Source organism: Pseudochaenichthys georgianus, chromosome 15 (genome assembly GCF_902827115.2).
Source record: "Pseudochaenichthys georgianus chromosome 15, fPseGeo1.2, whole genome shotgun sequence".
In the NCBI taxonomy this organism is placed as follows: domain Eukaryota; kingdom Metazoa; phylum Chordata; class Actinopteri; order Perciformes; family Channichthyidae; genus Pseudochaenichthys; species Pseudochaenichthys georgianus.
In genome coordinates this window covers 23990557-24005999 of record NC_047517.1, presented here as the reverse complement: position 1 = coordinate 24005999, position 15443 = coordinate 23990557, and the positions used below count along the sequence as shown (strand labels likewise).

General features: G+C 38.2%; 3 protein-coding genes across 6 annotated transcripts in view; 2 read left to right on the top strand and 1 right to left on the bottom strand.

Annotated features, from left to right (window-relative positions):
• Window positions 1-194: 194 nt before the first annotated feature.
• On the top strand, window positions 195-8313 carry ankrd2 (ankyrin repeat domain 2 (stretch responsive muscle)). Of its 2 annotated transcripts, none has more exons than XM_034100672.2 (9): window positions 195-441; window positions 1981-2124; window positions 2679-2786; window positions 2881-2979; window positions 3118-3216; window positions 3360-3458; window positions 3537-3635; window positions 4192-4341; window positions 8224-8312. In XM_034100672.2, exons 1-8 carry the CDS (start codon window positions 367-369, stop codon window positions 4312-4314), a joined length of 846 nt encoding a protein of 281 aa, XP_033956563.1. In that variant the 5' UTR covers window positions 195-366; the 3' UTR covers window positions 4315-4341; window positions 8224-8312. The 2 variants fall into 2 exon arrangements, with proteins under 2 accessions (XP_033956563.1, XP_033956564.1); XM_034100673.2 differs by having other exon boundaries at window positions 199-441; window positions 4192-4275; window positions 8224-8313.
• On the bottom strand, window positions 5611-12256 carry morn4 (MORN repeat containing 4). The gene is made up of 4 exons (XM_034100675.2): window positions 9923-12256; window positions 8206-8320; window positions 8009-8118; window positions 5611-7925 (listed from the first exon to the last, which is right to left on the bottom strand). Exons 1-4 carry the CDS (start codon window positions 10062-10064, stop codon window positions 7777-7779), a joined length of 516 nt encoding a protein of 171 aa, XP_033956566.1. The 5' UTR covers window positions 10065-12256; the 3' UTR covers window positions 5611-7776.
• LOC117459645 (ligand-dependent corepressor) overlaps window positions 11801-15443 on the top strand; it is a 27280-nt gene continuing 23637 nt past the window's right edge. For 2 of the 3 annotated variants that reach the window (XM_034100670.2, XM_034100671.2), the window contains exon 1: window positions 13733-13835. In XM_034100670.2, coding sequence (XP_033956561.1) covers window positions 13739-13835 — 97 coding nt within the window. In that variant the 5' untranslated portion in view covers window positions 13733-13738. Of the gene's footprint in view, window positions 11852-13732; window positions 13836-15443 lie in introns of those variants that run through there. The other variant, XM_071205622.1, reaches the window with a different exon arrangement.

Below are 15443 nucleotides of genomic sequence, written 5' to 3'. Positions count from 1 at the left end.
GTGTGTGTGTGTGTGTGTGTGTGTGTGTGTGTGTGTGTGTGTGTGTGTGTGTGTGTGTGCGTGTGCGTGCATGTGTGTGCGCGCATGACAGAGGAAAAGAGGGAGAGGGACATTGTAATGCTGACAAGTACACATACACACATACACACTCACCAAAATGCACACACACCTGTTTGATAGGGTGACACAATGTCCCACCATGAACTCGATATTTCAGCCAGGAAGCCACTGGGCTTGCAGCGCTTCTGTATAAAGCAACACTCAGCCGGCCAGATTGTACTCAGTATTATAACTCCAAGGCTATAAAGCTTCTACTTTTCAAAATTGTTTTATTGACGGTTTTATTTGTTTGTATCTTTGAGTTCTATGGAGATGGAAGACATTGAGCAGTGGTCAATTGATGTGACCACCTTCAAGACAGGAACAGAAAAAAAAGTTCAGGTATGTTAGAAAAATACTAATGCAAAATGTGTGATGATTTTCCATTAATATGGCAGTATGGCTCATGGCATGACAATCATTAGACACCGTTGGAGATCATTTTTTCTTAAAGAAAATGAATGTTACTAATACCACAATATCACAATGTGTAACGAATGCCCTGATTTATGACAAAAGGAAGTTATATCTGTTATGAACATGAGGAGAGAAATGTCTGTCAACCTACTTCAACATCCACAACATCTACAGTGAGAAACACACATACATATCTAAGGAAAGAGGGTGTCGTTTTTCTCATACTGATATTCTGAACAATCTGTGCTGTTGTATTAGCTGTAAAGTGTCTCTACTGTAGGCTATTTTTATTATATGTACAGCACTTTGGCTCGACCAAAAATCGCTTATAAATGTGCTATATAAATGTGCTATATAAATAAATTTGATTTGATTTAGATTTGATATCAAAAACAGTAGATATGAAATTGAATTTGGATAATTTTCTTTTAAAGCATAATCTAATGTGTTGTGTTAAGTTACATTGAATTCACTACAGTTTCACTAAATACTGTTTTACTTAAAATAAAAGACTCTTGTTCATATGCTTTGTCAATGATAAGATGATAACTTGATACCTGTTTAATCAACAGCAACATTTTGTGTATCAATGCATTTGTTTCTTTATTTATTTTGTGAGTTCATACAAATGTACTTTTAGTCTTTATTTCTAATATAGCTCTAAAGCACACAATCAATCTTGCCACAGATGCATTTGTATTCCTTTCATGTGCAGCCAATAAAATAATGAAATGTAAACAGATAAGGTCATTATGGTCTATCATTGCTCACATTAACTTAATATAAAACGGTATCACTATGAACCAAGTTATGAGTTTCTGTCAATTAAAGGGTTTCCAAGCATACAGTAAAAGACCAAAGAAACCACCACGAACGTGTCAATTATGGAATTAATAACAATGCTCTTTCGCTTTTTTTGAAATAAGCCAAATTAAAAAAGAAGCTGGGAGATAAAAGATCACATATACAGAATGATATGTTTCTTTGAACTCTTTGTAATTTATTAATTATTTAGCGGGAAAAAAACACTGCTCACTGCCAGATCTATAGGCTATCAAACCTAATAAAAAAGAGCTTCCACACACTCAAAGCTGTCCAAAAATGTTAAATATCTATTTGATATATATTTATAGATATATTAATCAGGACATTTTCTAGCCTTGCTTTTGAATTGAACAGATTTTTGCACAGATTTGAGTGTGTAGGTGCTCTTTCTCAATGGTTAATAATCCAAAAACATAATGACAGCAGTGAATGTTGCTTTTATGACCAAGCCTAGCTTGCAGTATGCTGTAAATGTATTTTGACTTTGACATTGACACTGCCACCATTCTCAACTCTCAACACCCCTTAGCAAACTTGGCAAACCTCAATTACAAACTAATAGTAACCATGTTATCTTAAAAAATAAAATATATATATTATTATTATTATTATCGCATCACTGTTTCTGTCATTTTCCAGGCAGAAGATAGAGCGAGGATGTCTTCAGACCTACACTGTGAAATGTTGGACCTGAGTATAGGAGAGAATATTACAGATCTGTGCAAAAGGGAAAAGATGATCAAGAAGACATGCTCGCCCAGGGTGTCAGCTGAAATCCCTGTGGTGAGCTACGTTTTTCAAGAATCCTATCTTCATGTGCCCAACAAAGATACAATAGGTGCCATAACACTACTTAGCTCAAGTTCATTATTTGTATTATTATTATTATTTACGTCACCTTTATTTGCTTGTTGAGCACTGTTTGATGTCGAGTGCACATTACAGAGGGTGAGCTTGTGTTGTAATTTTTTATGTTGACCGTTTTGTCCATAGTTACTATGTTTTGATTTTGTATATTAAATATCCTTACAACTATATTGCTTCAACATGGACTTTCTTTTCGAAAACGTGTCACAGTTTAAAGCCAAGTTTAGCCTCTCGGCGACTCAAATGTAACTGGGTATTGAGCCGCCACAGATACAATTGGCTCTATACCTCTCTTGTCTCTTTGTGTATTCCTGTCATGCTGTGTGTGTGTGTGTGTGTGTGTGTGTGTGTGTGTGTGTGTGTGTGTGTGTGTGTGTGTGTGTGTGTGTGTGTGTGTGTGTGTGTGTGTGTGTGTGTGTGTGTGTGTGTGTGTGTGTGTGTGTGTGTGCGCGTGTGCGTGTGCATGACAGATAGAGCCCATGGATACTGCAGAACTCATGAAAGCAGCCAGACAAGGGAAACTGGATGTAATAGATAAATATCTGGATGATGGGGGGAACCCTAATGTGCATGATGAGGTATTCTCTCCCTGTGGGTCAGTAAATCAGATACATTTACAACATACTATACAACAAGTCCCTTTTATACTCATGATATGTTTCAACTTTCAAGCTGAATAGGACAGCCCTGCACCGTGCGGCTGTAGAGGGACACACTGCAGTTGTCCAAACGCTTTTGGAAAAAGGCGCCGATATCAACTTCGAAGATGAAGTAAGACGTGCGGGCACATGGCTTGTTTGTAAAGATGATGATGAGATTGGTTGAGATTATCTTCACTCACTAAAGCTCCAGCCTCTAGTGGCCTGGAGTGAGCTATTAATAGAATGGGGCCATCCTACTGTGTTTCAGCTGGGTTCCAGGGCCATACATTGGGCGTGCAGAGGGGGAAGCCTGGGAGTTGTCAAAGCCCTGAGGAGCCAGGGGGCTGACCTGAATGTTAGAGATAAGGTGAATGTGCATTTTATTTGTGCCTGGATCTTGTGTATCTGAAACATACTTTCTAACATACTGTCGTACTGTTATAATTTGCCTATACAGTTAGTTCCTAATGTGTTTGTCACAGTGAATGTATGTCAATGTCCACATTGCAGTTGTACAGCACTCCTCTGCATGTGGCCACAAGAACAGGCCACACAACCATTGTGGAGTACCTGCTGTCCTGCTGTGCTAAAATCAACTGCAGGGACAGGGTAGGCAGCGGCTTAACAGCATGTGTCATCTTCTCGATTATTCATTTCTGCATTTAATACCTTTTGTACTACTCACAGGAAGGCGACACAGCCCTTCATGATGCTGTACAGCTCAACAGATACAAGATAGTGAAGCTGCTCATAGATGCAGGGGCTGACACAAAAATAAAAAATCATGTGAGTTTTTCAAAATGTCTCAAGCCCCAGTAAATGGGTCGCAAGCTCAACCAAGTGGCCAATATCTCGTTATTTAATTAATACAAAAAACAAAGTATAACAATTGAATTTGTTGTTTAATGAGGTGATAATATTCCCAACTCTTTTTAAGAGGTCAAGAAATAGAGCAGCACAACCCCCCCCCCCCCCCAAGTAAAATGGCAAATGTATGTTTTTGAATTCTGTTTTTATTTTTTTATTAACAAGATATAAGGTGTAAATCGGGAGCTTTTTATGTGTTGGATAGGCATAATTTGTTTCCTTTGGCCCTGGACAGATCTAGGCTAGCTGTTTACCTGGGTTCCTTGTCTTAACGCTAAGCTAACTAAAAAAATGCTGGTGATTTAAAAAAGAGATAACCGGCAGTCTCTATAGCAGGCGTAAGTTATTTACCAAAATGTAAAACAGCTCCTTTAAGGATACTCATTGATTGTATATAAGAAGCTAAAATGTGAAGCTAAAAAATACTATACAATATGCCCCCTCGTAACAAAAACTGTGTAACTGTGTGTTACAGGAGGGAGTGACCGCAGTGCAGCAGGTTAAACAATGGCAGTCTGACATCATGGAGACCCTTCAGAGACTGGAGAAGCTGACGGAGGTGGGACCTGAAAACACTTCACGAGAGAGGAATGATTAGTGCAAAAGCTGAAAATCTACTCATACAGTAAAAAAAATATGAAATCTATTTCCATGATCTTTCTCAGGTTTAAAAATAGATTATGTAATTCCACTGTAGGTCTGTTAACATCATATTTGAATACATTATATGTGCTCACCAACCAAATCTACCTTTCTAGGGCATGGCAGTTAAACCTCTGAGATGAGTCTGAACTCTGACACTAGAAAATGTCAGCTTGGATGTAACAGATTCAAAAATGATCTGCTTATCTTAAAGAAGGAGACACAAACATATAAATGGGGGAAACAAAGCTGAATTTCTCAAATCTTTTAGCCAAGCCCTGGCTTTTGATGTTTACTTCTAAAGAGCTTTATGATTTGAGGATCACTCTCATGGATGTTTCATATCTGATTTGTGATGCCTTTAGAAGTTGAATAATATTAATAGATAGTGCTGTGCAGAAGCTGCGTTTGGATACATCAAGAGGTCCTTGTTTTATCGAGGCGACAGACAAGGCCAGAGCACACAGTAGCGCTGTGTTTGAGACGTCAGCTGACGATAGCAGAGATGGCTGGTATGCCCCCGCTAAAGTCAGGGATTGAAGGGGAGCTCAGTGGACATATTTTCCTTCTATCATCAGTGGCTCAAATGTTCCTGAGGGAGGTTGTTAATTTACACAGGATACTAACAGCTTGCTCCACTGCTTGCAATGCAGTTGTTTATGCACAGTTAGTCGTCAAACACACAGCCATTCATTTTGTTCAACAAATATTGTGCTGTATTTTTCATAATGTGAATGCAACCCCTGCACTTTATTAAAAAGCAATGTAGGAAGCCCATATACAATCACAACCACACATCATTTCCTGTTCCAGGCATGGCTGTACAACTGTCAGGGACACGTATTATGTACAATACTACGGGACATCTTGTTTGTCAACCTGACCCAGGACCTAACAGAGATAATACAGTATACATTCTTTAATGTAATGTAGTTCTGGAAGATTAAATCTATTGGACTTATATCAGTATAACAGCTTCACTTGTGTTGTTTGAAATGCCATGTGAGATACAAACCGTGTGCTGTTGCTGAGGGTGTAGAATGAGAAGGGGGATGGGATAACTGGATGCTTCTGCTTTGTGGCAGCCAAAAACCTGTTTGACCATGAAATGACGTTCCTTGTCTTCAGCTGCATATACCCTACTGCAAATCTAACCATTGGTGTTAAAACATCAGAAATAGCTAAATAGTTATCTTTAATTGAACAACTCTATCATGTTACTGTCTACAAGCAAGCCCAATGAAACACATGCTTATTTTCTCAACACAAGGCTTTATTAAACACATTATCGCCTTTCCCATACATTTTCAGACCTATTCAAGGAGAATGAGGGGATACTGTGCAGTAGTTTGATCTAAGAGCGCTAAGAGCAACATTATATTGTTACTGAAAAAAGTAACCCCAGCAATGATATTTCATAGAAAGATGAAAGTCTGGAAAAGGCACGCTTTTCAAGCACCATTTGTTTCCAGTTGGAAAATGTGGATTTTTGTTTGTTAGTTCAATTCCACTCAGGCAGACATGTGTAGGTAGAGAAGGCTTGAGTTAGCGCCATCACCGAAATAGAAGAAAGGAAAAATACCATAACATGATCTGAAATACAAGACATTACACACTTTGCACATACAGGCATTAAAGCATCATTGTGTGATCGTAGAGGACGGTACTGAGGCATGCAATGGTCTGTTTCTATGTCTAATGTTATCTTCAATACTTCTGATTGCACCTTGCAGCACTATCATACCAAAGAAGGGATTGAAAGCAACTAGCAGTGTGGGTTCATGACAGAGTATTGATTTTTTTCCCTCACAGAATAAAACAACAATCAAAATCAGCAATAATCCAGGCTAGAAACAGAATCTCATAACAATTCCTTGTTTAATCTTCGGTCCTTTTGTTTTTAATGCGAACTAAAGCCCCAGGTGGGTTTGTCCTTATTGATTTGTTTCTATCGTTAAGCAGTGAGACAACACACATGTAACTCCTGTTGGCTGTTCCAGGCTTCGTTACCTGTAATACCATTTGATTGTCTTTGGTTAAATGTCTATGTAGGCAAATGTAGAAGCTTTTGCTGTAACCAAACACAGAATTAATCTGTAATCACACAATAGCTGGCTATAATGGTTCATACATTTTTTCAAAATACTCAACCACACGGTCTCAGCTAACTCAGTAACACTTTTTCCTACGTGACAAATGAAACACCTAGTTCCTTAAGGTCAGAAAAAACACAACTGATGACAATGAATATGTATACGTCACACATAAAAACACATACATAATTACATATTCTAATATATACATCTGGTTTAGAAATTATTTCATTCAGCTGCCTTAATTAAAAATAAATGTCCCCAATTCAATGCATTTAATTAGGAATATTTAACAACTTTGAGGATGTCCAGTCATCCAAGTCTTTAGTTAATACAGGGGAAAACATGAGAGAAGTAACCCATGATTTCCACTGGGAGAGGAGGTTTATTGTAGAGAGGAGAGCTGCTAGACTTGTGAGTAATGGTAGCGAAGACTCAGTACCAGCTTATCAATTTGTCCCTCAGAGTGAAGGCAATCTTTAAACAGGCCTCAAATTCATTAAGATGACAGACACCTTGGGGCGAATGATGCAGAGGAGAAGGGAAGGGAACTGTGAGTCATCGTATTTTCAGATGGACATCCAGGAACTACAATCTCGTACCAGAATGTCTTTAAGGCAAACGTGAATACTGATATTCTAAATGGAGAAACACCAGCGATGACACATACATGCAAAGCTAGAGTTTGAAGCAGCACTGTTAATGCAGACGAGGTGCCCTGTGGAGTACATTCACAAAAATGTACAATGTGTATCTTTAATTTTAACAAAATGTGTAAAGCTATGGTGTAAAGCCAACTTATTTTCTTTTTTAGAACTGTGCATTGTTTAGATCCATTTGTGCTTGCTTGCTGTACCAGAGGCCAAGTCTCCACATAGGACATTATAACTCTCTTGTAATGGTTAACACACTTTTAAAAAGATGAATTGATCTACTTAGTAGCTAAAGTCTTTAACATACAGAGTACCTTTTTAACTACTCCAAATGCAGGAGAAAAAAACCTTTTTAAAGTATCAAATCTACAATTGGAGTTGTTTTATATCGTAGCTAACTATTCTAGAGAAAATGCTAAGACACTGTTTATGGGTGGAAGAATAATTACAAGGGGAAAACAGCAGCATTTGGTGTGTGCATGAATTGTGGAGTTAAAGGTGTGCTTAATGGTGTTGTCAATTTCAAGTCAGTCAGAAAGAAAGCCATTATTTGGTCAAATTGCATGTGCATTCCAAGCCACTGTGAAGGCTATGCAAGGAGGATGGTGAAAAAAGAGAGGACACAGGAAGGTGCTGGAACCCTGACCGTGTGTCCTCCAGGGTCCATGAAGGTCAAAGTGTCAGAATGCGAGCATTGGAGGCTGAGGCCTGTGCACGCTGCACCACTCCTGGACACTTCTCCCTCTTCTGCAGCTTGTGGTTCTGAAACAAACCCTCGTTTCGTGGGACACCATGAGCTCCATCTGGGAAGGTCAATAGCCCTAGAGACACAGACACAGGACACAATGAAGAGAAATACTACTAACATGATTGGCAACCTGTTCTAATGGTGTAAAAGCCTTACCATATCCCTCAACACGTCCATCTTTAAATTCTCCTTCAAACTTCATGCCATCGCATCGACTAAAGACTCCCGTGCCTTGAAACTTTCCATGTGCAAATTCTCCTTCATACCTGACATGGTAAAAAGAGATTAGGGTGTTATTTGTAACTTTTGATTGAGGACTAAACATGCCTTTCTTTTTCTTTTGGCTCACACACCTGGATCCATCTGTAAAGAGCAGTACACCAGAGCCATGAAAGAGTCCATTCTCAAACTGGCCAGAGAAGCAGGTTCCATCTTGAAACTTCAGCTGGCCAACTCCATGCCTCCGACCTGGAAAGATGCAGATCAAACTGATTAATGGCTCAAATTCTGTCAGATGATAGAAATACAAGTAATCCTGTAAGGGCATATGACCTTGATACCATTTGTCAATTCACATTTGATCTTCATGGGTGTCATCATACCCTATATAACCACTTAGCCTCTTATGGATTAGTCTTTCATAATGGTGCAACATACTGTAAGAGACGACCAACTGAGCATGACATTTGAACTCGCAATGCAGCTCATGGTTTTATATTCACTTGGTATGGGAGAGCCACTACATATGTCACAAGTCAGTACTGCTGGGATTTAGGTATCCTCCCCCCCTCTCTGTCAGCTAGGGGTTTACTACTGAATTAGGAGTCCCATCTGCCTCCTGTGTGGTGGGAATTACAGCACTCTAATCTATCAGATTTTTTAGCAGGGATTTCCACTTTAAGATCCAGACTGTAAAAACAGTCAAGGAATGTTCTTGCATTCCCCTTCTGGTAACCTATGATCCACTTCTGAAGCTTATAATCATGTCAGAGGGCACAAACCTACACTTGTCTGGACATCTGCTATAACTGGCTTTATGCTTGCATTTGCCAAACTTGAAAAGGAGGTCAGGTTGCCTTTGAAGGTGGAAGGAATGCACCAGCTAAAATGGTATGGACTATGTTTTCGTTGACCTAAAAGCATGTTTAAATTATTACATTATTGTAAAGATGGAATAAAAACCCCTTGATAGTCAACCTTGTATTTCAATTGATTTGGTTTTATTTAGTAGAAGCTGACAGAGGGCTCTCTAAGAGTTCCCAAACAGGTTCAAAGTCTAATCCAGAAGATTAAATCTGGTAAATCTGGCTCTGTTCGTCATGGGTCACCAGTACTAGCTAATTGGGATTGAATAAACAGCTTTAGGCTTGCATGTCCCCAACATCACACATGTGTGTGTGTGAGAGTGGGTGAGTTAAAGCAGTGTCAACATCCATGACATCTTTGCTGAACATTTGACAGAATATTTAACATTGTAGTATGCACACATCCATGCAGAAGACAATTATTGATGTTCCTGGTATTTGCATTTGTTCCATTTAGCTTCTCTAAAATTAAACAATGTTAGATCCTTTATATACAATCACTGCTGTTGCCTTAGCTTATGTCACAAGATGTAAGTATTCAGAGGTAAATTAACAGCACCCTATTTGCATTTGTCATTCTCCTCAGTTGTGGCTTTGTTAATTATGGTTACAATTTAACTAATGTGTACATGAGACCATTTTTAGGACCTAGAAATATGGTGCATAAGTAGAGCTGCACTTAGTATGGCAATAGATTTAGAAATATAAAAAATGATATTGATATTAACATTCTGGGAGAGATTTATTTTTTCCCCAATGTGGTACCTGCACACCATAATAATGACTTAAAAAAACCCAATAAAAAACCCTGAATGCATGTTTCCTCACTCTCTTTTACTGGACTGATTGCAAACATAATGATGCCTCAGAGACATTGTGAGCACTGTGTACAGTACAGAAGGTGCAAGTGAAGCTATATGTGTAGTTAAATTGGGGATCCTTGCACACAAACGTAATCTTTAACCAAGATGCATGACTGTCTTGCCTTCTTTCCACTCGCCATGATACTCTTCCCCACTGGCATAGGTGAAAGATCCTCTGGTCAGAGTCATGTCCCCCCTGTTTTCAACACACAGACACACACATTGGCAACAAAGCTTAAGAACACAATCATTCAACAGCAACATACATTTAAAAGAAACTGCTTTCAGCTCTAAAATACTTTTGTTTAGCTGACCATTACCTTAACCTAAATGAGGAAAGTAAGACAAAAATACCTATTCCATAATGGGATTATAAATCCTCTTCCAGCCCATAAAGCAGAGGTAGCAATTGTCTCTTAAGGAAATAATTATTGTTAACACCCAGCTCGTTACAATTGTAATGAAAGCTAATCCTAACTAACCCAAGCGTTTGAAACATAGTGCATATCCATTAGTACAAAAATAAATAACAATAAAGACAGAGGACATTCATGCATGAGGGTAAGTAGCATACAACCTCATTTGACTAGTATTCAGCTCCTTTAGTTACAGTACAAAACATCATGGATACATTAGTTTAAGGATTATTTGTCAGGTCATGCAGCTTTCACAATTAAATATCTGAGGCAGTTGTTTCTGTCTTCATATATTTCAATAGTGAGGAGGCTGTTTTCAGAATTGGTGAAGAGAAAAAAAAACATTTTTGTAATGATATGTTTTACCTAAGTATGGTTGGGATCAAAGGATGAAGACAAGTTACACCAGATCCTATAAGTGTTAACCTAAGAAGTCTGATTAGTGTGTGTTTGTGGTTGAGGTGTGTTAGCCTAGTTTAAAAGCACACTTATGGGGCACAACGCCGTCTGAGACGGAATAGGCAGGAAAACGTGACTGCAGATATAAACAAAAGCTTATCACATAGTGCCCATTTCGAAATAATGTTTACACCAAATAGCAGTGTGTTACAGAATGGCAGTCAAGTGTAGTTTTACCCATGGGACGCCATTGAAACTCTTAAATAATTCATCAGCTGACAACAGATTGAATCACTCAAACGATATCGTAATAATAGCCAATTTAGACTGTCAATATGTTTAATCAGTGCAGCCTTTACGTATGCTAAATAGGCTATCGCTTGTAATGACAAGCCGATGTAAATCGACCGTAACCTATGGCAACATAGCCAATAAGCAAAAAGCGATAACACCATGTATTACTATCATTTACCTGTACGCTACGTTTGTCGTCTATGAAGCATGGAAACAGCCGTACAACAGCAGAGGGGCGTACAATATGAAAACACCGGCTGAGAAACGTATGCCGCGTTCAGGTACTCTTCGTAAACTCCTACTCCCCAGATTAATGTCGTACTTGATGTTAAACAAAGCTTCAAGTGCAATATCTTTGTCACAAATTAAGATTATCGTCAATAAAAGATTTTAGTGGTCGTTATTTAATTTTAGAATTGAGAGGAATGGCTATTCTATAGCAGCTAGGTCACATGAACATTGCAAACCATCTTCCTACATGATACAATCTAAACGTCAAACATGTTGACTTGCTTCATATGCTCCTTGATCAGATCCAAATCCAGACCAATAGTATACTCAACTAAACAACTTTTATAGAAAACGTTTCCCTCTTTGAAAGTGTTTAATTGGTTTTCGTGTTCACGTTCACGCTCGGCTCAGTTCACGATGGCAATAATCCCGACAGTATTTGAAGGCAGCATTACAACAGAAGCCTGACAATAGCTTATTAAAGCTCTTCACCACCCTTTACTATTATTAATACTACCCATGCTACTTCTGCTTCTTCTACTACTACTACTACTACTACTAGGGGAGAAGGGGGTAAATTGAGCCAGTGGGTAAATTGAACCACCCCCTGTAACCAGGCAACGCCTTGTAGTTGTAATCAAGTGACCAGAAATTAGGCAAGCTCCACCCATTTCTCATTGCCTGTGAAAGAGGGATACTCATTGTGGTCTGGTAAGTAAACATTTTTACAAAAAAACGTGTTTTGCTTGTCAAAGTACATTTTCTAGATGTCAGCTATATCGGCTGTCATGTCAAAAAAAAAGTATCCAGGTTTAAACACATATATTGTATATGTTGATGTGTTGGCAGTGTATTAAACCATGTGAATCATTAAGCTAAAGATGACTGCATTTTAATGCTAGGCTATTTTTTCTAAAATGGTGGCTATGGGGTAAAGTGAACCACGGGCCTTGGGGTAAGTTGAGCCAGTTTTTCAATGGAGAAATGAATTCAAGTAGGCCAAGTTTTGTAGGCTACATTTAAAGTTGAATTTACCCTGTGTTTGATTGGTAAGATGTATGCAATTGTATCACCATTTGTATGATTACTTTTCCGTTTAACATGTTAAAAAAAATCAATCAATTCAATCGAAATGTATATAAAAAATATTTGAAAAACTAAGCTTGTATTTGGTTTGTTATTTATTGTTTATAGTTACCTTTAAGATTTGTTGTAGGTATGCCCAGGTCTGAACAGGTATGCCCAGGTTTGAACAGTGGTTCAATTTACCCCCTGACCTCAATTTACCCCCTGACCTCACTGGGGCAAGTTGAGCTAGAAGACTTTTTTTTTTTAAGAAGTAATATTTTCACTGCCCTTGATCAAATATTAATTATTATCATTGCCATTGATAGGAGACATCCTGAAGTGTGTGTTTTCATTTGTACTATGCGTCATTTCTCCTTGCTTAGAGGACAGCATAACTAAAAATGGCACAACTTCCCCCACTCTCCCCTACTACTACTACTACTACTATCAAATATGTATTATCTACTAAACTTAATGGTAATTTATGGAGATATTTCAGTGTGGAAAAGCATTGAAAGCATTGGTCCAAATGCAGGATCTGCCTTGAAACCTAAACCATTTCAGTTTTGTTTTTTTCAATCAATGAAATGACCACACATTGTTGGCCACATATAGGGGCATTTGGGCTCTGAGGGTCTAGCACCACAGGGCTGTTGCCTGTGTTACAATTGTATCTTGTTCTATAAACCACAGAACATGCTACCCAGTGAGTGACCATACCTCAGCCTTATTTTAACAATGTTGTCCATTTTATTGCACTATATTATGTATTTTACTATTATGTCAAGTATATGGCATGTTGCATGGCTCGAGGAGCCTAAGACTCAAGATTATCTTTCCAAAAACTCCACTATACTGTAGTTCATATGAAAAAAATAAAGCCCTTGAACCCTTAGCATTTTATTTAAAATAAACTAAGAATTCTTATTGTTGCTAACATTGGTTGGCTAAATGTAATATATCATTGATTTACTAAGTTTCACTTCAATATCACTTGTTGTGTGTATATAATTATATTTATATATGTGACATTTATCAATAAAATGTTTGCATTAAGTAGAATCGTACCATTGTAGACAAACAAAGTTGTGACAGACTTTCTGTAGAATATTTAAACAATTTGACTCTTTTGTGTCAACGAGTAAATCCAATATATATATATATATATATTTTTTTTTTATTGAAAAGGTCCAATAGTTTAATTGTTTAGAGATGCATTTTGCTAAAGGTAGCTAAACCTGTTAAATACATGTATGGAGTAAACTTACATTATTTCCCTTTTAAATGTGGTGGAGTATACGTATAAAGTAGCATTACATGGAAATACTCAAGTCGTGTACAAGTACCTCAAAATTGTACTTAATTACAATACTTGAGTAAATGCACTTTGCTACTTATCCACCACTGACTGAAACCAACATTTCCCTATTATATGGAGTGATTTCCTCTTCAACACAGGGGCGTGCGCGTTCATATAGCATAGTGCTTCCTCTTCCCGTGCTCGTGCCCGCCAGACAAGAACGATAGAAAATGGCGAGTCAGTGTAAAAGGCAGCAATGCACAATCGACAGGCGCGGCTTTCGGCAGGAACTTGACTCTTGGAAACATAAACTCATTCACTGTGTAGGTAAGGACAATGCCAGGTACACGGTGTACAATTTCACCGGTTGAATTTCGCCTCTGTGCGACCTTTATCGATGTAAATAACCATCTATTACCGGGGCATCTCCGGGCGACTTTTTGTCCTCAACTGTTTCCTTCTCACGGCAGCCAGCCTGAGTACTTACATACGTATATATATATACACTGCTGTTTGCGACAATGTTGCACTACTTCTTGGGTTTCCTCGCTGTTTTGCCTTTTGAACCGAACTGTAGAATTGAGTTATCTAACCGATTCTGGCGTTAGTTTGTTTAAAGGGCACCGTGCTTGTTTTAAAGGGAGTGTCTCTATGCGTTGCGTCGGCTAAAAGACCCCGTTTGCTGAGATGCGCGTTCCCGTGTAATGATACTGTAGTATTTTGGATGGGGGAGGGCGAGATATGCCCGTGTTTGATGTGTTCGGTTTGCTTTTCTAAAATAACCTCATGCATGCGTGCAATATTGTATTGAGGAAGTGGCAGAAACCTTGCTGCTGGGGGTCTTTTTATTTGTTGGTATTGTTACACTAACTTGAAGTAGCCCTTAAAACAAATAATTAAAAAGGCCTTGTTGACTTGAGGGTTTAAAGCTCTTTTATTATGCATATTTGTATGATGGTGAGTTGAATCGAAACTATTTTGAACAATTATAACAAAAGCAATTTCGTCAAATAGAAGGAGCTTGCAGAACAGGACCTGGGGGGTTGGACAGGAAGACTTTTAGCTATGCTTATTGCGGTGTCTATCCACCTTTTTGGTCCAGAATACAGAGTCAAATGACATTTCCTCAACTAGTGCCACTTGCAGTTTGACAGTTTTGGCTTTTAGTGAAATGTTTTAGCTTTATGGTTAGATATTAACACAATTCTCTGAGGTGCAGTCCCTTGATTTCACATGTAGTATTACATTCAATATCTTTAACTTTTGTTGTTTACAAACAATTGGTCTGCCTAAGCATTGCATTTGTTAGAAAAGTTATTGGTTTTTAACTGCTTTGCTTTCAGTAGTGTACAACCATTTTACTTTGCTGCTGTAGGACATTAGACCTTTCTGTTGTTAATTCATGATTATTAAAAGAACCTGTTCAATAAGAATGTATCTGTGAGAAGTTCGAGGACTAACTATCAGCAGATACAATCAGTGGACTTTAGTGGTGTTACACAATGTTACAGTAGGACTTGAAGAAGATGGAGAGGCCATTTTTAAATCCATGCCTTGCCAACCTCCTTCTTCTGAGTAGGTAACATAGCAACAGCCAATGTGGACACTCGGCACCATCACACACAGATTGATCACACAAATGAGGAGAGTTGCTCGGTGACCCAAATGTTCAAATCAAATCAGTTACTACTTTTTGTCTGGTTGAAACAAAGTTGATCTTCACTTTTATCTTTCTCATAGGGTAATGTGAATCAAATAATTTCCTGTGTTAACTCGTTAAGAAATGCATCATTAAGAAACCATTTCCTTATCATACTTAGGCCTGCTGTTGGCTAAATAGGGGGAAAAAAACGTGCAAACTTAAATTATGAAACAAGTCTATACACTTAAATCTGTCTGTCCATGTTTTGAATAAGGTCTCTATGATTTATTTTT